Genomic DNA, 25469 nt, shown 5'->3' on the forward strand with positions numbered 1-25469 from the left:
TTAATGCCCGCATTCTTAATTTATCAACTGCAGCTATTCCCTTAACAACCGGGGCAAGAAAAGTCGTCAAACGGAACAAAACTCCCTTAGAGTTTTAGAGTAGTGGCCAAAATTGTGGAAACCTTTTGAGAAAAGTATTTTTGAGGTTTGATGGCTAATAACACCATTTTTTTTTTATTTATTTTTTTTGGAGTTTCAAGATAATCCTATTCCACTGCTGGAATGGCCTGGGAATAGCCCAGACCTTCACCCAATTGAAACTCTATGGAGCTGACTAAAGAAACTGGTTAGTCAAAAGCAACCCAGCAATAAAACCCAGTTAATAGAAGCCATCATTCGATCTTGGTATCACATGAGAACAGCTGCAGAACTAAAAGACTTGGTTCCCTCCATGGGAAGACATTGTAAGGCCGTCATTCAGGCTAAAAGTTACCCAACTAAGTATTAACTGACATGGTGATAATTTTTGTATACCTCGTTTTTTCTATGGTGATAATTTTTGTATATCTCCTTTTTTGAGGGGAATTGGGGTGGGTGGGAGCGTGTTTGGGGATTGTTATGTGTGAATTTCGTAGTATGAGTATACTGTGTATACACGTACAATGACAATAAATTTATTATTTTTCTATGGGTTTAACTTCTCTTCTTTATACTATATGTATTATGTATACTGTAACCTGCTATTCTGATAGCAAATCCTTCCTAAAAGTTATTGCATTCATGCTAAAGGTTACCCAACGAAGTATTAACTGACATGGGGATCATTTTTGTATATCTCGTTTTTTTCTATCCGTTTCCCTTTTCTTCTTTATACCGCAACTGCTATTCTAATAGCAAATCCTTCCTAAAAGTTATTGCCTGACATTCTTGATTAAATTATCTTTCCATCCATATATACTTTTATGGTACTGCTCCAAAAAAAAAAAAAGTGGTGTTATTAGCTAAAGTTTTAGAAAATACACTTTTCCCAAAAGGTTTCCACAATTTTGGCCACTAATGTACTTAGCAACATTTTTGGGGGGGGGGGGGCGCTTTTCATGGCGGTCGTAAATCGAGGACTACCCCTCCTATGGCGTCTTTCCCCCCTTTTTCAATCCCCTGACGCGCGTCTCTCTCTGAACGTGGGAAGGCACCGAGGCGGGGCAGGGAGGTGCCTCCGGCCTCCCTCCCTCCCTCCTTGGGGCCGCGGCGGCGGCGGCGGCTCCTCCTCCTCGTGGCGGGGCGAGGGAACGTGGCAGCCGGCGGAGGCGGCCCCGGGGCCGAGAACCGCCCCTCCATTTTGCACCGGGCGCCGAGCGGGAGGCTGAGGTGAGGCGGCGCGGGGGGCTTTCACTTCACTGGTGGGGTGGGGGGGATGGGAGGGGTCTTCTCTGAGGGAGGAAACATTATGATATTATGATGATTATTATTATTAATGGGTGAGGGTCGTGCTTTTAACATTGGGGGGCGGGAGGGAGGCTCAAAGCCCCCCCTCCACTCTCCCCTCACGAAGGGATTATCGCCCTCGCTGTGCTCGCGCGCGGCACACGAGCGCGCGCCCGGCCCTTCAGCCCCGCTGTGTGTGTGTGTATGTGGGATGGGGGGGGAGGAAGGCAAGTGGCTCGGTGGGGGAGGGGGAGGCACGCACACGCCCCGCGGCGGCGGCGGCGCAACGGAGCGTATTGCCGAGACGTGGCAATGCCGGCCCGCGCGTGCGCAAGCGGGGGCTATACCAGCCGGATCAGCCGCCCCCTCCCGCCCCGTGGCATGTCGGGAGTCGTAGTTCTCGATGCAGATGCGGCCTGCATCTTTTCTGTGGCTTCTCTTCGTTGTTATTTTTTCTTCTTCTCCTCCTCCTCCTCTTCTTCTCCTCCTCCTCCTCCTTCTCCTCCTATTCTTCTTCTTCGTCTCCTCCTCCTCCGTTATTTTTTCTTCTTCTTTTTCTTCTCCTCCTCCTTCTCCTATTCTTCTTCGTCTCCTCCTCCTCCTGTTCTTCTCCTCCTTCTCCTTTTCCTCTCCTCTTCCTTCTCCTTCTCCTATTCTTCTTCTTTGTCTCTTCCTCCTCCTCCTCTTCTTCTTCTCCTCCTCCTCCTCTTCCTCTCCTCCTCCTCCTTCTCCTCCTCCTATTCTTCTTTTCCTCTTCCTTCTCCTTCTCCTCTTCTTCTTCTCCTCCTCCTCTTCCTCTCCTCCTTCTCCTCCTATTCTTCTTCTTCGCCTCTTCCTCTTTCCTCCTTCTCCTCCTCCTATTCTTCTTCTTCTCTTCCTCTTCCTCTCCTCCTCCTACTCTTCTTCTTCTTCTTCGTCTCCTCCTTCTCCTCTTCTTCTTCTTCTCCTCCTCCTTTTCCTTCTCCTCCTCCTCTTCTTCTTCGTCTCCTCCTCCTCTTCCTCTCCTCTTCCTTCTCCTTCTCCTTTTCTTCTTCTTTGTCTCTTCCTCTCCTCTTCTTCTTCTTCTCCTCCTCCTCTTCCTCTCCTCCTCCTCCTTCTCCTCCTCCTATTCTTCTTCTTCCTCTCCTCCTTCTCCTCCTCTTCTTCTTCTTCTTCATCTCCTCCTCCTCTTCCTCTCCTCCTCCTCCTCCTCCTCTTCTTCTTCTTCTTGTCTTCCTCCTTCTCCTCCACCACCTCTTCCTTTCCTCCTTCTCCTTCTCCTCCTCCTCCTCTTCATCTTCTGAGAAGGACCTGTAACTGCATTCACAGGTCCTTCTCACTCGGCTGATCTTAGTTTTGGGGGTGGCTTTCCTTGGGCACCCAACCAGTGGTGAAATCCTCCATGAGTTGCCACCGGTTTGTTACCAAACATGCGCTTCGTGCGGAAAAAGGAGGCTTAAGAAGGTAAGTAGAACAGTGAGCGGGAGAACAGCTGTGCCACAAGATTTAGATTTGAATATTTATATATATAATTTATACTCTAGCGAATATAAATCGTGTGGCACAGCTGACCATCGGAAATACCGGTTTGCTAGCTTTTTTTTAACTACCAGTTTGTCTGAACCGGTAGCTTTTATTACTACCGGTTTGCGCGAACCGGTACAAACCGGTAGCATTTCACCCCTGTACCCAACCCAACATATTTTATTTTAATTTGAACATTTCTTGTGCAAACCCAGAACATTATTTTTGAGTTCTTCAGGTTGTGTAAATCCAGCCTCCCTCCTGTTATTCCTTTTTTTTTTTTTTTTTTTCTTGTTTGCATTGCATATCCCTCTCTCAGCAGTGCGGTGGCCTAGAGGTGGAGCTCTCGCCTCACAATTGGGAGGCTATGAGTTCGATCCCAGGTACAGGCTGATATTTCTCTCCCTGGGCATGTTGAGAATATATCTGTTGAAAAAAAAACTCCGCATTGGCAACAGGAAGGGCATCCGGCCAGTAAATACTCGGCTCCATTCATTCAGTTGCCTGGATTCCACCCTGCAAGGGATTATGAGGTTGTTAAAAGAAGATAATTGCTATCCCACTCTTTCTTTCTCCATTCCTCTCCTCCAGGACAAAGTTTGAAGCACAATGGAAGGTGTCATTCTGTGAACAGGGAAACCAGCAGGAGGGCAGGTGAGCGATCCTTCCACTTAAAATCCAGGTAGTCCATGACTTACAGGTAGTCACTTTGTGAAGTTACAACCTACCTGAAAAAAGGAGACTTACGATCAGATCCGGAATGCAGAAATGGATTAGTGTCTCCTGCTTGAGCAGGGGGTTGGACTAGATGACCTCCAAGCTCCCTTCCAACTCTGTTATCCTGTTCATTCATCTATCCCCTCCCCTCACAGTCACGTGACTGCGTTTTGGGCACTCGGCAACACATCCACATTTTCAGCCATTTGCAGTGTCATGTGGTCACTTCCAATGACTGCCAATCTCGACGCCTCCAATTTTTGGCACAATCATGCCAAGGGGAGCAGTGGGTTTACTTAATGACTGTAAAGGTAAAGGTTCCCCTCGCACATTCGTGCTAGTCGTTCCTGACTCTAGGGGGCGCTGCTCATCTCCGTTTCAAAGCCGAAGAGCCAGCGCTGACCGAAGACGTCTCCGTGGTCATGTGGCCGGCATGATTCAACCCCAAAGGCGCACGGAACGCTGTTCCCTTCCCACCAAAGGTGGTCCCTGTTTTTCCACTTGCATTTTTTACCTGCTTTCGAACTGCTAGGTTGGCAGAAGCTGGGACAAGGAACGGGAGCTCACCCCGTTAGGCGGCTGCACTAGGGATTCGAACTGCTGAACTGCCGACCTTTTAATCGACAAGCTCAGCATCTTAGCCACTGAGGCACCTCGACCCATTTAATGACCATAGTATTCATTTAATGAACCCTGTAAAATCCCCTATAAAATTGGGCCAGTTGTGTGACCAGCCCATTTTACTTCTCTTGTGACTTTTCACCGTCATGGGCGGGCTCCATTATGTTCATAACTCAAGGACTACCTGCAAGAGTCTCCAGGATTAGAAGCAGACAGTCCTGCAAAGAATAACATCAGAAGAAAGTTCTACAGATAGTCCCCGACGTACGACCAAAATTTCTGTTGCTCAGCGAGACAGTTGTTAAGTGAGATTTGCCCCGTTTTACGACCTTCCTTGCCACGGTTGTTAAATGAATCACTGCCAGTTGTTCAGATAGTCCCAGGGTTGTTAAGTGAATCTGGCTTCTGACCCTTTTGTCAGAAGTTTGCAAAAGTTGATTCCCCGGAGCACTGCGACCGTCATAAATATGAATCGATGGCTAGACATCTGAATTTTGATCACATGATCCTGGGGAATGCTGTGACAGTCATAACTGTGAAAAGCCGTCCTAACTTAAGTCACCATTTTCAGTGAGCTTGTAACTTCGGACAGTCACTAAGTGAATTGTTGTAAATCGAGAACTACCTGTATCGCTTCGATATCTTGTTGATCAATGTATTTGGTTGTCCCTTGTTGGATTCTGGGATTCCCCCTTTATCCTGACTAGAATATTCTTTTTCCCACAGGATTGTGTTGCTGAAAAAAACATGATGGAAGAGAGCGGGATAGAGACAACGCCCCCCACGACCCCCCCACCCACCACAACCTGGGCTGCTTCTTCTCCTGCACCCCCAGTCTCACAAGGTACCCCTTCTTCCGATCGTGTCCCATCTTTTTCACGTTTGAAAAATATAAAAATATAGAAAGAGTGCAGAGAAGAGCAACCAGGAGGATGAGGGGACTGGAGGCTAAAACATAACAATGAACAGTTGCAGGAACTGGGCATGGCTGGTCTAGTGAAGAGAAGGACCAGGGGAGACAGGAGAGCATCTTCCAATATTTGAGGGGCTGCCCCAGAGAGGAGGGGGTCAAGCTATTCTCTAAAGCACTCAAAGGCCAGACAAGGAATAATGGATGGAAACTGATCAATCTATCTGAATCTATCTAAAATGATCAAAGGACTGGAGGCTAAAACATAACAATGAACGGTTGCAGGAACTGGGCCTGGCTGGTCTAGTGAAGAGAAGGACCAGGGGAGACAGGAGAGCCTCTTCCAGTATTTGAGGGGCTGCTCCAGAGAGGAGGAAGGGGGTCAAGCTATTCTCCAAAGCATCTTTGAAAGTCAGACAAGGAAGAATGGATGGAAACTGACCAAGGAGAGATTCAAATGAGAAATTTTCTGACAGTGAGAGCAATCAACCCATGGAACAGAAGTTGCCTTCAGAAGTTGTGGGAGCTTCATCACTGGAAGCTTTCAAGAAGAGACTGGACAACCACTTGTCAGAAATGGTATAGGGCAGGGATCAGCAACTGTGGCTCTGGAGCCGCATGTGGCTCTTTCACCCCTCTGCTGCGGCTCCCTGTCACTCAAAATATGCGTCACAATTTCCAATGTGTGACACCCGATTTATTGATCTTTTCAACCCCCGGTAGGCCAACCATGGATAAATCCAAGAAAAGTTTCAGAAGAAAACAGAACGTTTTAATTCAACTACATATGCTAGTTTTGTGGCCGCTCAAGAAATAGTCAGGCACGGGAAGGGTTTTTGTGACTCCCGGTGTTTTCTTTTCTGTGGGAAACGGTCCAAATGGTTCTTTTGAGTGTTTAAGGTTGCAGACCCTTGGTGTAAGGTCTTCTGCTTGGGCAGGGAGGTTGGACTAGATGACCTCCAAGGTCCCTTCCAACTCTTGTTAATCTGTTTATTGTTTATTATTGTTTATTGGTTTGATTTATATGCTGCCCTTTCTCCGGAGACTCAGGGCGGCTTACAATGCGTTAAGCAATAGCCTTCATACTTTTGTATATACCTGCTTAGTAGGGCTTTCGGGCCCCCCTAAGCGGTGTTCTTTTTTATACAAAGTCAGTTTATTGCCCCCACAATCCGGGTCCTCATTTTACCTACCTCGAAAGGATGGAAGGCTGAGTCAACCTTGAGCCTGGTGAGATTCGAACTTGCAATAATTGCAGGCACCTGGTGCTACTTAACAGCACTTTAATCTGCTGCGCCACCAAGGCTCTTTCATGCTTTATGTTTGCACCCAGAAGCTTCCTGATTTCCCAAAGCAGAATTTGCAAACTAGGCATGTGGGGTGGGGGTGGTTGAACAATTGTGGGTGACACCCCCCACCTTCTTTCAGCAAGGTAATTTAATTTCACTACACCACAATATACTAAAGAGATAAAATACCTTATCATCCACATCTTGACAGCGGCATGCATATTGTACGCCCAAAATTGGAAATCCGAACTACTACCAACAGAAGCAAAAATAATTGCAAAAATAACCGAATGTGCAGAAATGGATAGACTCACTAAAGAACTCCAAGAGAAGGAAGATACCGATTACTATATAGTTTGGCAAAGATGGTACTCATGGCTGGAGAGAAGGATAGGGCCAGTAAAATAAGATGTTAGGAAAACTTAAATAAGAGTACAGAAATTGGCACATGAGGAAAATAGTAGGATGGTATTTATGAATGGTTAGTACGATTTGCAGAAAGCTATGCTTAGAAATGCATAATTACGTTAAAGCGCAGACAAGCAGAAATGCAAACTTCTAAATAAAGAAATAACAGGTAAATTAGAAAATAACCACCGATGCGATAGCTTCTTAGTAGTCAATAGACTTCCTTTTTGTGTGTGTGTATTGTATTAATGTATATGTACCTGTTTTTACATGTATTTACGTTGTATGTTCGTATTTAAAAAAATTTTTTTTTAATAATTTCACCATCTTGGTCAGTCCCCTTAAAAATGACCGCCCATTCCTTTGTTGCAGGAATCTTATAAGTCTCCATTAACACACGGAAGTCTTGCTGCGGGAATTCGACAGACGGGTAGTTGACCTGGAGTTACGACCACAAGGGAGCCCCAAATTTATGTTGCTAAGTCAAAATATTTCTAAAGTGAGCTTTGACCCATTGCGCAAACCTCTCTTGCCGCTAGTGGTGAAGCGAACCGCTGCCGTTGTTAAGTGAGTAAAACACGGTTGTTAAGCGAATCTGGCTTCCCCATCGACTTTGCTTGTCAGAAATTTGCAAAAGGGGATCACTTGAGCCCGGGAACTGTCATAAATACGAGTCAGTTGCCAAGCATCTGAATTTTTTTTTTATCATGTGACCATGGGGAACGATGCAGCAGTCGTAAGTGTGAAAAACGGACCTAAGTCCCTTTTTTCAGTGCCGCGGTAACTTAGGTCACTAAATGAGCTGTTGTAAGTCGAGGACTCCCTGTATATGTCTGTATGTGGGAGGGGTGTCTGTGTGTATGTTCTGGAAGAAGGGAAGGCAAGCCACGCCTGTTTAAAAAACACGCACCAAAGTCGAACCCAACTTCCATGGAAAGTGAGAGCTTCACATTTCCTCAACTTACGACAGTCCACTTAGCGACCATTCAAAGTTACGACGGCAGCGAAAAAAGTGACCCGGGACCGTTTTCCACATGGCCGTTGCAGCCTCCCCCATGGTTGCGTGATCAAAACTCAAGACGTTTGGCAAACTGACTCGTATTTATGACAGTTCCCATTTCCGAGGGTCGCATGATTCCCTTTGGCGAACTTCTGACAAGCCAAGTCAAGGGGGAAGCCAGATTCGCTTAACAACCGTGTGACTCACTTAACAACGGCAGCGATTCGCCTATCTCGCTTTAGAAATGTTTCACTTAGCAACATAAATTTTGGGCTCCATTGTGGTCGTAACTCCGGGGCTACCTTTCTGTCTAATTTACTAACTTACTTACTAGCTTAACAAAAATGCAGTCATTTACGTAACAACTGTGGCAAGCAAAGTTGTAAACGCCGGCGAAACTCACTTAAAGGTTTCACTGAGCGACATAAACTGCCGTCATAACCCGAGGACTGTCTCTATTTCACATTTCGATACTTCTTCAAAGAAGGAGCCGATTTTAATACCCTTTCTTTGTTTTGTTTTTTCCCCCCTCCCCTGACGGCAGCCCCTCTCCCTGTCCCAAAAGACCCCCCTACATCCTCTTTTCCTTCTTCCGTCTTCTCCCCCGCCGTACCCCCCCTGGTCTCCTCCCTTCCTTCTGCACCCCCCGCTTCCTTTTTGCCTCCTGCAGCCATTTGCACAAGCCCCCCTCCTGGGACCGCCAGCCTGCCCTCCGTCGCCACTCCGATGACCTCCGCTTTTGGTAACCCCGCGACTCAGTTTCCCGCGGTTTCGCCTCCGCCGAGCTGTGCTCCCGGGCCCCCGGGGTTTTCCGTGCCTCCCACTGGGCCTCCGATCTCGGGCTTTTCCATGACTTCCAGTTACGACATCACTAAAGGCCACGCGGGACGAGCACCCCAGACCCCTCTGATGCCCTCCTACACAGCTCTGCCCGTCACAGGTACGCAGAGAAGCCTCCCTCGAACCTTCTCAGTTCTAAACACGGATGCCTGGCTCAAACCGTTGGGTGCCAAGTCCCAAAGGTGCTTTTTTCAGGAGGCGATTGGACTTCCTTGGTTTTTCTTTTGAAGACGTTTTGCTTCTCATCCCAGAAGCTTCTTCAGCTCTGACCAGATGGTGGAGAATTGGAAGGATTGATACTCCTTGCAGACAGCTGGTCATTTGCTTCCTTTTAGAGGGTCCATGAGGCCACTTGGAGGTTTCTCTGTGTCCTCAGGATCACCTGAGTGGTGCAAATGGTTCCTGTAGTCTGCAGTTTTTTCCTCTGGAAATCCATTCCTACTCTCACATCGTTCAAAGGGTGTCCATCCCAAATTGTATAAGCTAAAAGTCTGTAGAGATTTCTCCGTCATCCAGGTCCCAGTTGTCCCAAAGGCGCTTTATTCCCTCGTCCCAAAAGGATGAGAAGGGAAACATCTTCAAACAAACAACAACAAACAAACAAAGAGCCTTGATAGTACAGGGGTTTAGTGCACCCTGTTATTAACACAGCTGCCTGCAATTTCTGCTGGTTCGAATCTCTCCAAGGCTCAAGGTTGACTCAGCCTTCCATCCTTTCTAAGGTAGGTGAAATGAGGACCCAGTTGTGGGGGCAATAAGCTGACTTTGTATAAATATACAAAAGGATGAAGGCTATTGCTTAACACATTGTAAGCCGCCCTGAATCTCCGGAGAAGGGCGGCATATAAATCAAATTAAAAAAAAAAAGCAAAAAGTCCAGTTGCCTCCTGAAAAAGCACCTTTGGTGCAACCTGGAATCTCTACAGACATTGGATGTCGTGTCTACAGCCTGTCAGACTTCGATGCTATCTCAAAATAAATGAATTTCCAAACTGCCAATCTTTAAGGAAATCTTTTCTTTAATTGAGCACAGCCACCGGATCATGACTCGATGCGGACAAGACTGACCTTTTGCCCCCCAATCCCTCCCTTTCCGATCCCCAAATCTCTGCTTCTCATTGGCTATCTTCCAATCATTCTTCAGACTTCTTGTCTCGTCATTTCCCAGGAATGTCCCCCCTCCTCATTTCCACGACAACCCAACTTCAAAGGGATTTAGCAGGCAAAAGTTCAGAGCTTATCTCTCTCTCCTCTGCTCTCTATGCCAGTGTTGAAACGCTGACACAGCCCTTACGTGCCTGTATTCTGTTTTTCAGGTGCCTTGGCAAGCCCTTTGTCGCAGCCGGTCCCTATGGCTGCCTCCACCTTACCAAGCGGCTCTTCCATCACTTTTCCGGAGGATCATGGAGACCCCCAGAGCATTGGGGTGCACAACGAAGCATCTGCGGGAGGACTGTGGGGCTTTATAAAAGTAAGCTGTACTTTTCTAGCGGCCACGTAATGCAACGATCCCCAGCTGTTGCAGCATGGCGGCCCGGCTGGAGGGAAGAGACGGGAATCGGGAAGCATGAGGGGCAGCGAGCTGGCGCATGCGTGGGCAGGCGCACCAGCCCGCCACTCGTGCAAATCGATCTTGCACACGTGCCAGCCCACTGCTCGCGCAGCCTGGGTGATTGTGGACCTCTGACGTAATAGATGTTTCTCTTAGGCCGAACTAGCTCACTTCATCTCTAGTTGTTTGGGGTTAGAAAGCTATTTGAGCTATGTTGTGGCCCGCTGGCAGCAGAGTCGGACAGTGAGGAGGTTGGGGAGGAACATGGGCCAGTCCTGGGGGTTGGGGAAAGCTCAGACGAGGGCTCTGCGTCGGAGGCAGAGAGGGAGTTAGCAGCGAGGAAGAGGAACAGCTGGAGCCTGTTCCCAGTGTGCGCATGCACAGAGCTGCCAGAAGACAAGAACAAGTAAGAAAGCAGGGTTGACTCAGGAGTAAAGCCACACCTTGGAGATGATTGGCCCCTCCCCTAGGACATAAAAGAGGAGCGAACGGGATGTGGGTTTTTGCAGGAAGCAATTAGTTCATCTCGTTTCAAGATTGGAAAATCCTGTTCGCGACTCTTAATAGACTCGGTGCCAAGTTTGGCCTTGCTCTGCGTTTGGAAATTGGTGCTCTGGCAGCGTTCCAAATGAGATAAGGTTTGTGTTGATAAATATTCCTCTGAAAGACTGCTTGCCAAAGCCTCGTTGACTGTGAATGAACGGAATTCACCGTCGTGTTAATAAAAGAGGTTTTACCGGGATTAAGACTTTGCTCCACGCTTTCTAAGGAAGTCTAGGTCAGAGCAAGCTGGATGCTGTCCTTGGAAACTTATAGCACAGGTGTTTCCCAACTTCCAGGCGTGGACTTCAAATCCACAGAATCCTCCTCAGGGGTCAGGCTGGCTGTGGCATTCTGGGATTTGGAGTCCACACTCCTGGCCGTTGCCGAACGCCGCGTTCGCAGGCTGAGATCGAGAGTTCTGGAAGAGCATCTGTGTGCATCTTCCCCAGCCAGACGGCTCTTCACTGAGTGTGTTTCTGAGCCAAACAAAAATGTATTTGCGACCTTCTGACAAACAAAGTCAAAGTCAAAGCCAGATTCACTTAACAGACGGTTTACTCACTTATCCACTGCAGGGATTCACTTAACAACTGTGGCAAGGAAGGTCGTAAAACGGGGCAAATCTCACTTAACCAATGTCTCACTTAACCACAGAAATGTTGGGCTCCATGGTGGTCGTAGGTCGAGGACTACCTGTCCTGGGGGTTGGAATTTTTGGAATTGCATACTGCTTAAGTTGGCAGGATTGAAAAACCATGGCCTAACCCAGGGGTGAGAAATTGTGGCTCTTTCACAACCTGTGGACTTCAACTCCCAGAATTCCTGAGACAGCCAAGCTTGGCTGTCTCAGGAATTCTGGGAGTTGAAGTCCACAGGTTGTAAAAGAGCCACAATTGCCCATCCCTGGCCTAACCAATCTATCCTGCCGTTACTGATTCAGGAAATGCTCAATATCCCGTTTCTTCCCCAAAATAACCGAGCTAGCAAAGGAGAGATGAAACCAAATTTGGGGGCTCGTGTTAGCCTGGCAGGCAAGCCAAGTTTGGTGACTTCCACATTTGTTCCCCGCACAGGGTGTAGCTGGCAATCCTGTGGTCAAGTCGGTGCTGGATAAGACCAAACACTCGGTGGAGACCATGATCACAACGCTGGATCCTGGCATGGCCCCGTATATCAGTAAGGAGAAGCTGCCACGTATTGTGTCATCCTGAACCAGGACTTGGCCCGCTCTTAACTGTCAGTCCTGCCCCAGTCAAGTCCCTTAGGAAAGGAAGACTCTCGATTACATTTAAGTCAGTGGGCTCCAACCTTTTGGGCAACAAGGAGCGGTTCCGTTGAGAGAAGTTTTTCCATGGACCGGAGGGGGCATGGTTTCACATGCTTCCTGCATCCCACAGATGGGGTTTCGCTTGTTGTGCAGCCCAGTTTCTGGCATGCTGCGGGCCAGGGCCGGTGCTGGTCCATGGGATCCCTGATTTAGGTGACGTGATAAGTTCTTTTACTAAAGGTTGCTGGTTGCAGCCAGCAAACTTGGCAAATTTTAAGACTTCTGGACTTCAACTCCCAGAATTCCCCAGCCAGCAAACTGAGTAACTTCAAGACTTGTGGACTTCAACTCCCAGAATTCCCCAGCCAGGAAGCTTGGCAAATTTTAAGACTTGTGGACTTCAACTCCCAGAATTCCCCAGCCAGGAAACTTGGCAAATTTTAAGACTTCTGGACTTCAACTCCCAGAATTCCCCAGCCAGCAAACTGAGTAACTTCAAGACTTGTGGACTTCAACTCCCAGAATTCCCCAGCCAGGAAGCTTGGCAAATTTTAAGACTTGTGGACTTCAACTCCCAGAATTCCCCAGCCAGGAAACTTGGCAAATTTTAAGACTTCTGGACTTCAACTCCCAGAATTCTCCAGCCAGCAAACTTGGTAACTTCCAAGACTTGTGGACTTCAACTCCCAGAATTCCCCAGCCAGCATGACTGGGTGACGAATTCTGGGAGTTGAAGTCCACAAATCTTAAAGTAGTCAAGGTTGGAGACCCTTGGTCTAAGGCCATGATGATGAACCTATGGCACGCGTGCCACAGGTGGCAGGCAGAGCCATATCTATGGGCATGCGAGCATTGCCCTAGCTCAGCTCCAGCGCGCATATGCGTGCTGGCCAGCTGATTTTCGGGCCTTCCAGAAGTCGGGAAATGGGCTGTTTCCGGCCTCCGGAGGACCTCCAGGGGGTGGGGAAGACTGTTTTCGCCCTCCCCAGGCTCCTAGAAAGCCTCTGGAGCCTGGGGAGGGCGAAAAATGGACCTTCCGGTCCTACCAGAAGTTGGGAAATGGGCCAGCTGATTTTTGGGCCTTCCGGAAGTCAGGAAATGGGCTGTTTCCGGCCTCCGGAAGACCTCCACGGGGTGGGGAAGGCCGTTTTCGCCCTCCCCAGGCTCCTAGAAAGTTTCTGGAGCCTGGGGAGGGCGAAAAATGGGCCTAAAAGGTCCACCGTGCCATCGCATGCTAAAAGTGGGGGAGCGCAGGGGGTGGTGTGCATTGAATTATGGGTGTGGCCACACTCCATCTGCTTTTGGCATGCGACGGCAAAAAGGTTAGCCATCACTGGTCTAAGGTCTTCAGAAGCATCCATTCTTGGCACTCGGCCTTCCTTCTGGTCCAACACTCACAGCCATCCATTACTCCTGGGAAAACCATAACTTTGACTCGACAGACCTTTTTTGGCAAGTTTTTCAAGGGTGTTTTGCGATGAAAGCGATCGTCTTTAAGTTACGGTGTGGCCAGCTTGTTTCGGCCTCGTCTTCGGCACGAAGATAATTTTGGGCGTTTCTGCTTCCTAGAATCTGGAGGAGAGTTGGACATCGTGGTCACCTCCCTGAAAGAGATCAAGGTCGCTGCAGTGAGACAAGCTTTCCAGGATGTGTTTGGTATGGCTACCGTAACGGGGGAGGACGGCCACTCCAACATAGCCCCCCAGCCTGTTGGCTACGCAGCTGGATTGAAAGTGAGTGATTTGGGAAAGTGTGGAATTTCCAAAGATTTGCAGGAGTAGAGTAGAGTAGAATAGAGTAGAGTAGGGTAAGGTAGGGTAGGGTAGGGTAGAGTAGAATAGAATGGAATGGAATGGAATGGAATGGAATGGAATAGGAATAGGAATAGGAATAGGAATAGGAATAGGAATAAATAGGAATAGGTATAGGATTAGAATATTCTTTATTGGCCAAGTGTGATTGGACACACAAGGAATTTGACTTTGGGGCATAAGCTCTCAGTGTACATAAAAGATATAAGTGATAAATCAGGATCATAGTCATCATAAAATGAAGGTAAAGGTTCCCCTCGCTAGTTGTTCCCGACTCTAGGGGGCGGTGCTCATCTCCATTTCCAAGCCAGAAAGCCAGCGCCGTCCAAAGACGGCATGACTCAATGCCAAAGGCACACAGAATGCTCTTACCTTCCCACCAAAGGTGGTCCCTAGAAAAAAAAATGCCTTTAAAAGCCTCTGACGATCCCAGCTGAGTTGCCTGATCGTCAGAGGCTTTTAAAAGCATTTTTTTACCAACCTCTTCGGCCGAAGAGGTGGTAGAAAAAATGCTTTTAAAAGTGTTTTAAAAAAAAAAAAAAGTTGACCACGCCCACCCAGTCACATTACCCCCACCACTACCAAGCCACGCCCACAGAACCGGTAGTAACAAATTTTACATTTCACCACTGTACCCACATCATTGGGCTCAATATTTATTTATTTTTATTTATTTTATAAAATTTGTATGCTGCCCTATCTCCAAGGACTCAGGGCGGCTCACAACGACAGTCGACCAAGCGACTGTTAAAAACAACGAATATACATAAAAATCAAGAAAGTTTAAAAAAAAAAAAACTAAAATATACTACCCCATCAATCCAGACAATAGCTGGATGAAAATGCCAAATTCAATCTGAACATCAAGTTGACTTACACCAATTTATATCATCATAATACAGCCAAAAGCCAGAAACATTTTCTTTTTTATTGAAAAGTTTTATAAAGAATACAAACATTTTCTCCCCCCTACCCTTCCCCCCTCCCTCCCCCCTTGCCCTCCCACCCATCCCCCTCCCCCTTCCCCCCACCCCCCTCCCTAGACTTCCCAGAACAAGCACAGGGTATAGCACTCACAAACATAAAACTAAAATATGCTAACAAATTGTTGACTTCAAATTCTTTCTAGGTCTTTAACTCCTTATAACTCAAGAACTATAAACATAAACTACTTAAAAATATTTCATTCATAAGCTATATGAATCTTCTTGTTCGGATACTTTTTTTGCATATAGTCAATCCATCTTCTCTATTCTGATATGTATCTTTCATTTGAATGATCTTTAAGATATGATGAAATTTTTGCCATCTCAGCCAGATGCACAACTTTTAATGTCCATTCCTCAATGGTAGGTGGATCTTCCTTCTTCCAATACTGTGCCACCAGTAACCTGGCAGCTGTTATTAAATTCAAAACCAACTTAGTTTCTATTACATTACAGTCCATAACTATTCCCAACAAAAAAAACTGTGGTGTAAATTTAATCTTTTTCTTTAAAATATTTTGAATAATCCACCCTATTTTTATCCAAAAAGCCTTAATTTTTTTTTACATGTCCACCATATATGAAAATACGTAGCATCTTCACATTCGCATCGCCAACACTTAGCTTGTAAGTTTGGATACATACAGGATAGTTTTTTTGGATCTAAATGCCACCTATAAAACATTTTATAAAAGTTCTCTCTTAAGTTTTGGGCTTGTGTAAATCTTACATTTCTAACCCATATCTCTTCCCATGTTTCCATCAAAGGCCAGAAACATTTAATACCGCCAAAAACTGCAACACAGTGCAACACAATTACAGCCTACCAAATTCAATAAAAACATTAGAATGGATAACACATGAATTAGATTGTAATTGGCAATCGTTTTCCATTGCCGCCCCCCACAAGATTTTGCGGCCCGCTGGATTAAGGAAGGTTCCGCATTTGAAAAGGAACCAAATCAGATGAAAATTGTCTGTCCATCCTGGGCTTTGGAATAAAGGAGAGGTAAAATAGAGACAGTTTAGAGATAATAGAATTCAAAGAAGTCCGTTCAGGCTGATCCTTGGATGCCCCACCTATAAAAGCTGACTTTGTATAAAATATACAAAAGGATGAAGGCCATTGCTTAATGCGTTGTAAGCCGCTCTGAGTCTCTGGAGAAGGGCGGCATATAGGGAAAAAAAAAAAAAAGCTTAATTTTTTTAGAAAATACGCTGAGCAGAAATAAATCCAGTGGTCAGCAGGGCGGTTTTGCTCTTGGGGCAGCACCCGCAGGGCCTCAATTTGATTTGGTGTCTTCCAATTATTTAAGAAGGGACTGGACATTCACTTGTCTGAGATGGTATACAGTAGGCTCTCCTGCTTGAGCAAGGGGATGGACTAGACGTCCTCTAAGGTCCCTTCCAGCTTCTATTCTATTCCTATTTATTTACTATTCTATTCTGCATTCTTTCTATTCTATTCTATTCTATTCCTATTTATTTACTATTCTATTTTATTCTGCATTCTTTCTATTCTATTCTATTCCTATTTATTTACTATTCTATTTTATTCTGCAATCTTTCTATTTTATTCCTATTTATTTTCTATTCTATTCTATTCTATTCTATTCTGCATTCTTTCTATTCTATTCTATTCCTATTTATTTACTATTCTATTTTATTCTGCATTCTTTCTATTCTATTCCTATTTATTTTCTATTCTATTCTATTCTGCATTCTTTCTATTCTATTCTGCATTCTTTCTATTCTATTCTATTCCTATTTATTTACTATTCTATTTTATTCTGCAATCTTTCTATTCTATTCCTATTTATTTTCTATTCTATTCTGCATTCTTTCTATTCTATTCTATTCTATTCCTATTTATTTACTATTCTATTTTATTCTGCAATCTTTCTATTTTATTCCTATTTATTTTCTATTCTATTCTATTCTATTCTATTCTATTCTATTCTATTCTGCATTCTTTCTATTCTATTCTATTCCTATTTATTTACTATTCTATTTTATTCTGCATTCTTTCTATTCTATTCCTATTTATTTTCTATTCTATTCTATTCTGCATTCTTTCTATTCTATTCTGCATTCTTTCTATTCTATTCTATTCCTATTTATTTACTATTCTATTTTATTCTGCAATCTTTCTATTCTATTCCTACTTATTTTCTATTCTATTCTATTTTATTCTGCATTCTATTCTATTCCGCATTCTTTCTATTCTATTCCGCATTCTTTCTATTCTATTCCGCATTCTTTCTATTCTATTCTATTCTATTCCTAGAAAGATCTGCGTGCTTTCCGCCGTGCCATCAAAACATTTTTATTCCAACAGGCCAGCCTGGCCTAACCTCCCTTTTAAATTGTTTTTAAAATATTTTTTAATTTTTTAAGTTTTAAATTTGTCTTATGAATTTGGGCTGTTTTAAATTTCGTTTTCTGGGCCAATTATTTAATTGTATTTTAAAGGTTTTTTAACATTTGTATTATATGTATTTTATTTGGCTGTTCACCGCCCTGAGTCCTTCGGGAGTAGGGTGGTATACAAATTCAATAAAAAATAATAAATAATAATAATAATATTTATTTACTATTCTATTTTATTCTGCATTCTTTCTATTCTATTCCTATTTATTTTCTATTCTATTCTGCATTCTATTCTATTCTGCATTCTTTCTATTCTATTCTATTCTATTCCTATTTATTTACTATTCTATTCTGTTTTATTCTGTTCTGCATTCTTTCTATTCTATTCTATTCCCATTTATTTTCTATTCTATTCTGCAATCTTTCTATTCTATTCCTATTTATTTTCTATTCTATTCTACTCTAATCTGTTTTATTCTGTTCTGCAATCTTTCTATTCTATTCCTATTTATTTTCTATTCTATTCTATTCTATTCTGTTTTATTCTGTTCTGCATTCTTTCTATTCTATTCTATTCCCATTTATTTTCTATTCTATTCTGCAATCTTTCTATTCTATTCCTATTTATTTTCTATTCTATTCTATTCTACTCTAATCTGTTTTATTCTGTTCTGCAATCTTTCTATTCTATTCCTATTTATTTTCTATTCTATTCTATTCTACTCTATTCTGTTTTATTCTGTTCTGCATTCTTTCTATTCTATTCCATTCTGCATTCTATTCTGCATTTTTTTCTGTTCTGTTCTGCATTCTATTCTATTCAACTCAACCATGAAGTAAAGGGCCACCATTGCTGAGCTGTTGGACAGCATTACTTGGTCTCTTGTGTGGATGTTTGGGTGGTTTAGGGGTGGGGAATTGTGGGTGGGTGGGTGGGGTATCTGGGGATTGTCGTATGTGTTGGGCTTGGTCTCTGGGTATTATGTGAATTTCGTTGTATGGGTATACTGTGCATACGTACAATGACAATAAACTTTATATATATATATTCCTATCCTATCTTATTCTTTCTATTCTGTTCTGTTCTATTCTATTCTGGGCCTTGTTTTGGTTTTGTGGACGTCGTTGGTCTGAAGTAAGTGGCCAGCTCTGTGTTGATTCCTGCTTTTGGTACATTCCTTGACTTTTAGGGGGCCCAAGAGAGGCTGGACAGTTTACGCAGGACCGGGGTCATCCACCAGAAGCAACCAGGCGTGTCCGTGGAGAGCTTTATTGCAGAATTGCTCCCTGACAAGTAAGATACAGGACTTCAAACGCAGCTGGGAATTATGTGGAGTTAGATTAAGAATTGCCATCTCCCCCTCTTCCTCCTCTTCCTGCCCCTCCCCCCCCTTATACAGGTAGTCCTGGACTTACAATCACAATACAGCCCAAAATTCCTGTTGCTAAGTGAGACATTGGTTGAGTTTTGCAATTTTACAATGCAAAATTTTACAATCAAGATTAAAAACTAACGCAAACGAATAAAAAGAAACAGCAGAAAAGTAAGATAAGAAAGAAAAAAAAACCCCAAAGCACAGAAATAAGACCAGAGAAGCTTCCAATTTCTTTCAAGCAAACCTATGTGCGATTATAAAATTTTCTCTTTTTCTGAGAGCAAAAGAAAGTTCACCCTTTTCTATTATCAAGGCTTTTCTTTTCTAATTAAAAAAAACCCCACTAAATCATGTGCATTTTTTCCCATTCTGCGCAAAAACTTAACAGTGGTCTTGTGAGGAGGCTGAGCTAAGAGAGAGTTTTGCCCCATTTTACGACCTTGCTTACGCCAGTCGTTAAAGTGAACCCCTGCAGTTGTTAAGCGAGTCACCCGGTTGTTAAGTGAATCCAGCTTCCCCACCGCCTTTGCTTGTCAGAAGGTCGCAAAAATGTGACCTCGGGATACTGCAACCGTCATAAATACGAGTCAGTTCAGCCAAGCGTCCGAATTTTTTTCACGTGACCTTGGGGATGTTGCAACGGTCGTTAAGTGTGAAAAATGGTCACGTTTTTCCAGTGCTGTGGCAACTTCATAGTCACTAAATGGATTATTGTTAATCAAGGACTACTTGTATTAAGAGGCAGAATCCCGAACTGGGGGACATTGGGAAGCATTTGCCTAATTAGTCTCCAGGTAATCAGGGATGCGGTGGCTCAATGGCTAAGACGCTGAGCTTGTCGATCGAAAGGTCGGCAGTTCAGCGGTTCGAATCCCTAGTGTAATCCGCGTAACGGGGTGAGCTCCCGTGACTTGTCCCAGCTTCTGCCAACCTAGTAGTTCGAAAGCACGTAAAAAATGCAAGTAGAAAAATAGGGACCACCTTTGGTGGGAAGGGAACAGCATTTTCCGTGCGCCTTTGGCGTTGAGTCATGCTGGCCACATGACCACGGAGACGTCTTCAGACAGCGCTGGCTCTTCGGCTTCGAAACGGAGATGAGCACTGCCCCCTAGGGTCAGGAACGACTAGCATATGTGTGCGAGGGAAATCTTTATCTTTTACCTTTTAGACATCAGTATGATGGAACAAAATCTTAAAATCTTCCCCCAAAAAATCTTTACAGATGGTTTGATATTGGCTGCCTGATCCTGGAGGATCCAGTCCATGGGATTCACCTGGAAAGCTTTACTCAAGCCACGCCGATACCTGTGGAATACATACAACAGGTGAGTCTTTATGTGTCCCCCCACCCAAAGTCAGATCATTCCCCCAAGCAGGGATAACAATTTCAAAACTGGTTGTTGTTTGTTGTTGTTTTTTTTCTTTTTTGGCAAATTCAACTTTGCCCCCAAGGTTCCAACAAGGAAAGCTGATTTTTTTTTTGAGGCAGGAAATTTAGAAAAGCGGCTGTTTTTCTAAAGAGGTTTCATTCAGTCTTTTTTTCAGTATTGGGGGTGGAAAAAATACATCCGTCGGAATAAAATCAAGGAGAAAAAAACCTGACTCCTATGATAGAAATAAGGAGACATTTTCTGACAGTGAGAGGAATCAACTGATGGAAGAGAAGTTGCCTTCGGAGGTTGTGGGAGCTTCATCCCTGGAGGCTTTCAAGAAGAGACTGGACTTCCATCTCTCAGAAATGGTGTAGGGTTTCCTGCTTGGGCAGAGGGTTGGACTAGATGACCTTCCAAGGTCCCTTCCAACTCTGTTAATCTGTAATATGTGATTTTGCTCTTTTGGTTTATGTTCTTCCTTTCGTGAATAAAATGTCAAAGCAGGCTGTAAAAGTGGGCAGGTCCATAGGCAGGTCTGGCCGGATTGTCAAATCTGGTTTAATCTCTGGTGTACATCCGCCACCTATGTTTTAATATTTCGTTGAGACCCAGCCAGTTGTGGCTTGTTCGACAAAGAACAACCATTGTGTCAGAATGACAGGGTTGAAACCCTCTGCTGAAGGAGGAGAATCCTATACCATTCTGGACGAATCTCCAATCTCTTCTTAAAAATCCCCGGTGATGAAGAGCCTTGGTGGCGCAGCGGACTAAAGTGCTGTTAAAGTAGCACTTAGCTGCCAGCTGCCTGCAATTACTGCGAGTTCAAATCTCACCAGGCTCAAGGTTGACTCAGCCTTCCATCCTTCCGAGGTAGGTAAAATGAGGACCCGGATTGTGGGGGCAATGGGGTGGGGTGGGAATGGGGATTTTGCAGTATCCTTCCCCTGGAGTAGGGTGGGAATGGGGACTTTGCAGTATCCTTCCCCTGGAGTAGGGTGGGAATGGGGATTTTGCAGTGTCCTTCCCCTGCCACACCAACCAAGCCACGCCCACAGAACCGGTAGTAAAAAAAATTGGATTTTACCACTGATGTGATCCCTTTTTGCAACCTTCCGACAAGCAAAGTCAATTTTGGGAGCGGGGGGCGGAAGCCAGATTCACTTAACAACCAGGTTATTAACTTACTGACCGCAGGGATTCACTTAATAAGTGTGGCAAGAAAGTTGTAAAATGGGGCAAAACTCACCTAACAAATGTCTCGCTTAACAACGGAATGTTTGGTCTCCATCATGGTCGAATGTTTAAGGACTTCCTGTACTCCTAAAATCATTCCCCTCTAACCAACAGGTCGTCTCTTCATTCCCGGCTCACGCAAATTACCGTCGCCGAGGAAAACGCAGGGAGAAACCAAGGCCCCGGACCTCACCGTGCTTCTCTCCGCTCACCCGCCTTTCCTTCGTTTTGCAGGCGCAGAGTTTGACCCCCGCGGACTACAACCTCCGATGGTCGGGCTTGTTGGTGACGGTGGGCGAGGTGATTGCCAGGAACTTGCCGCACGTCAACTCCACCGACTGGCACGCGGCGTTCACGGGTATGTCGCGCCAACAGATGATCTACAGCGCAGCCAAAGCCATCGCAGGGATGTACAAGCAGCGTTTACCGCAAAGGACCGTTTGAAAGGAAAATCGAAAATACCCCAAGACGGAAAAAAAAAAACCCATGGAACCAACATTTTTATTGCAGGGTTTGGGGAGGTGGTGGAAAAAATAGTTATTTACTCATCCTTTCTCACCCTGGTGCTACCCCATAGTACGTTGGGCTGGAACTTCTGGGTTTGCAGGCCAGCATTTTTGAAAAGGCACCAGGTTGGAGAAGGGTTGCATTGATTAAAATGCATTGAGAGAGGTGCACACATTTCAATTTAAAACAAGTAAAGCTGCTGATATATATTAGCCTGTAATTAGGGGCTGGAGAAAAGTTCCATTTGGAATCATTGGAAATCCAAAGTCTGAAAATTCCCATTTCTTGACGTTTTGATGTTTAAGGATGGACGACCGTCGGGGTAAATATTTGGCCTCGTGAAATAACCCCTTTTTAAATTTTGTACCCGTCTGTCTTCATCCTTAGAGGGGTTAAAATAGAGGCCGAAGCAACCAAAATGGGATTTTAAAACAAAGAAGAGAGAAAAATTCCAGATTTGTCTATACCTTGCAAAAGTTAACTCAGATCCAGTGGACAATTCTTGGATCTTCCCCCCCAAAAATTAAAAATTAGGGCATTATGGAATAGTTGTAATTCAGGGTTCTTTTTCTATTTTTAGTTTTGTTTTTTTTTGTTTTTTTTTAAAAAGGAGAGTTTTATACGAGACCCCCCGTTTAAATCGTTCCATTTTACGCAAAGGCGTAAAATGCCTTTGAAACTGATCAGTTCAGACCTACGGTTCCTATCGTGGAATTTAAAACGCCGGTTTCAAAAAACAATTGAACTGTTCGGTTGAATTTGATCCAGAGATTTTTTTTTGTTGATTTTAAACATTTCATCATTTTCTTCCAACACATCTATTCAGGGGAATTGCCTTCCGGTTAGATTTCAGAATCAAAATTTACGTAGCCGTCTTATCGGGGGTTTAGTAAGACATTATTGTCCCTTCAAGGAAACCTTTTCCCCGTTGTGTCTCGAGCCATATTGCATTATAGAAGGACGATGTATGGCCACCGTTAACACAAGCGGATAAATTGCATTTTGTGGGCAGTTAAATGTAATCGCTACTTTCCAAAAAAGCAGATTCTTAATCCCTTTTCTGTCTCTGTTCTCTCTATCCCATGTTCTGTACTTGGGATGCCCTCAATTCATATTTATAAACTGCTGAGGAAGAGGATATTTTGATAACGTTTAGTACAAGCTTCTCAAAATTTATATTGCTTAAATCTCTCTCTTTTTTCTAGAGGCTTTCAAAATACAATTTTATATAGAATAACCTGGTTAGCCAGTTTCTTAATATTTTCCCAAGAATGTTAGCTTTGTTTTGATGTAAATCTGAATTAAATCAATACTGCTCCAGTAGAACTCTTTTGTTTTTTCCCATTTAAGCATCTTCAGTTTCTAAAACCTGACAATCGTTTCCACCTACCATAGGATTTGGGGGACGTCCTATTTCCATTAAGTTGGAAGGGACCTTGGAGATCTTCTAGTCCAACCCCCTGCTCAAGCAGGAGACCCTATATGATTTCAGATACGTGGCTGTCCAGTCTCTTCTTTAAAACCTCCAATAATGATGGAGCACCCACTTCTGGTGGCAAGCTGTTCCACTGGTTAATTGTCCTCAGTTAGGAAGTTTCTCCTTAATTCCAGGTTGCTTCTCTCATTGATGAGTTTCCATCCATCGTTTCATGTCCTGCCTTCTGTTGCTTTGGGAGATAAATTGATCCCCTCCTCTTTGTGGCAGCCCCTCAAATACTGGAATATTGCTACCATGTCCACCCTAGTCCCAAATCCTGCAACCGTTCTTCATGTTTTAGTCTCCAGGCCTTTTAATCATCTTAGTTGCTCTTCTTTGCACTTTTTCCAAAGACTCAACATCTCCTTTGCAACGTGGTGACCAAAACTGGACGCAGCATTCCAGGTGTGGCCTTAATAAGGCTTTATAAAGCAGTACTAATATTAATATCATACTAATATGATTCTATGCCTGTTTATACAACCAAGGATTGTTTTTAATATTTGTATTCTATGTTCTTATCTTGGCTGTACTCCGCCCTGAGTCCTCAGGGAGAAGGGCGGTATATAAATTGGAAATTAAATTAAATTAAATTAGCTTTTTCGGCTGTTGCCACACAGAGCTGGCTCATATGTTTATGACAAGGGTCTGCAACCTTAAACACTCAAAAGAGCCATTTGGACCCAGTTTCCCACAGAAAAGAAAACACCGGGAGCCACAAAAACCTTCCCATGCCTATTTCTTGAGCGGCCACAAAACTAGCATATGTAATTGAATTAAAATGTTCTGGTTTTTTCTGAAACTTTTTTTTTTCTTGGATTTATTCATGGTTGGCCTACCAGGGGTTGAAAACCTCAATAAATCATGTGCTGGCAATTGTTGCACATTGGCAGTTTTGACGCATATTGTGAGTGACGGGGAGCCGCAGCAGAGGGGTCAAAGAGCCACATGCAGCTCCAGAGCCGCAGGTTGCTGACCCCTGGTTTAAGGGATCGTCCACAAATTTCTTTGAAACTTAAAAAACTTTTCTTGCCACATTTAAGTGAATCACTGTTAAATCAGTGACAGAGTTAAGTGACTCTCGACTTTGCTTGTCAGAAGGCCAAAAAATATGGTTATATGACCCCAGGATAGTGTAATCATCATTAATAGGAACTAGTTGTCAGGCATCCAAATGGAAAACATATGGGCTTGGGGATCCTAAGTGTGAATAATGGTCGCAAGTCACTTTTTTCAGTGCCGTTGTAGCTTTGGTCACTTAATGAACAGTTGTAAGTCAAGGACTACATGTACTTTGCTTCATTAATCATAAATGAGCATCGGATCAAAAAAAAACTTGTGTTAATACCAGAGTTTTGAGTCCCTCTTGTTTGCCCACGGACAAATTTATTTATTTATTTATTTGTTTAAATTTCTATACCGCCCTTCTCCAATATAGGACTCAGGGCGGTGAACAGCCAAAGTAAAAACAAGACATACAAAATCTAAAAACTGTTTAAAATAATTAAATATTCTGGCCGTAATTAAAAAATTCCAATTTAAAATCAGTTTAAAATTTAACTCAAGCCAGCCCAGCTAGCTGAAATAAATGGGTTTTCAGGGCCCGACGAAAAATCCGGAGGTCTGTTATTGTACGTATCTCGGGGGGGATACGTACTTTTCTTGAAAATCTTGAAATTATCAATTAATAATTTAGGAAACCTGAATACCAGCCCTTTTCACTTCGAAAAGAACATTCCTTTCACTCACTGGTTGTGTTCAGGCAACATACCGAACCTTATTAAAGGAGCCCATCTCTTGGGGCACACCCAAATTATTCAATCTTGCACCAACAAGAGGTTGAATTTATTCAATCCAGAGTTAACACCCCAAATTTAATAAAAGCATGTGAACAGCGCCACCGACTTTCACTGACCAAAGGATTACAAAAACACAACTCCGTCTTAACTGAAAACACAAGTTTATTTTCATAATTTTTACAAAAATTCAATATAGTAACCAAAACCGATATAGGTAGTCCTCAACGTGTGAAATGTGTTGAGTTTTGCCCCATTTTACGACTTTTTCTCATCTGATTTCTCCATTGACTTTGCTTGTCAGAAGGTTGCAAAAAGGGGAATTCACTACCTGTATGTCTTTTGTAGAAAATATATATAGATATATTTGAGGGTGCGTATGGTCTTTTGGTTCAGGATCATAACTCAAATAAATCCAAGTATTTTTTTGCCAACTTCTCTCACATCCTGAGGAAAAATTCCAATACACCGTGAATTTGATGGCATCTTTATATTGGGATCCTTCCACTTTTTGAGGTGGAAAAT

The 25469-nt window shown here is 43.9% G+C and overlaps 1 protein-coding gene across 3 annotated transcripts; it reads left to right on the forward strand.

The window, feature by feature from the left end:
- The first annotated feature begins 1260 nt into the window (after positions 1-1260).
- Positions 1261-22997, forward strand: PRRC1 (proline rich coiled-coil 1). Of its 3 annotated transcripts, none has more exons than XM_070950845.1 (10): positions 1261-1308; positions 3460-3522; positions 4933-5050; positions 8358-8753; positions 9970-10124; positions 11822-11924; positions 13585-13748; positions 18373-18476; positions 19781-19883; positions 21399-22997. In XM_070950845.1, exons 3-10 carry the CDS (start codon positions 4954-4956, stop codon positions 21606-21608), a joined length of 1332 nt encoding a protein of 443 aa, XP_070806946.1. In that variant the 5' UTR covers positions 1261-1308; positions 3460-3522; positions 4933-4953; the 3' UTR covers positions 21609-22997. The 3 variants fall into 3 exon arrangements, with proteins under 3 accessions (XP_070806946.1, XP_070806948.1, XP_070806947.1); XM_070950846.1 differs by lacking the exon at positions 1261-1308 and adding an exon at positions 2709-2808; XM_070950847.1 differs by lacking the exon at positions 8358-8753 and having other exon boundaries at positions 1265-1308.
- The last annotated feature ends 2472 nt before the right edge of the window (positions 22998-25469 follow it).

The sequence above is a fragment of the Pituophis catenifer genome, unplaced genomic scaffold (assembly GCF_029215685.1).
Source record: "Pituophis catenifer annectens isolate HBS135680 unplaced genomic scaffold, rPitCat1.0.hap2 SCAF_10, whole genome shotgun sequence".
Lineage (NCBI taxonomy): Eukaryota > Metazoa > Chordata > Lepidosauria > Squamata > Colubridae > Pituophis > Pituophis catenifer.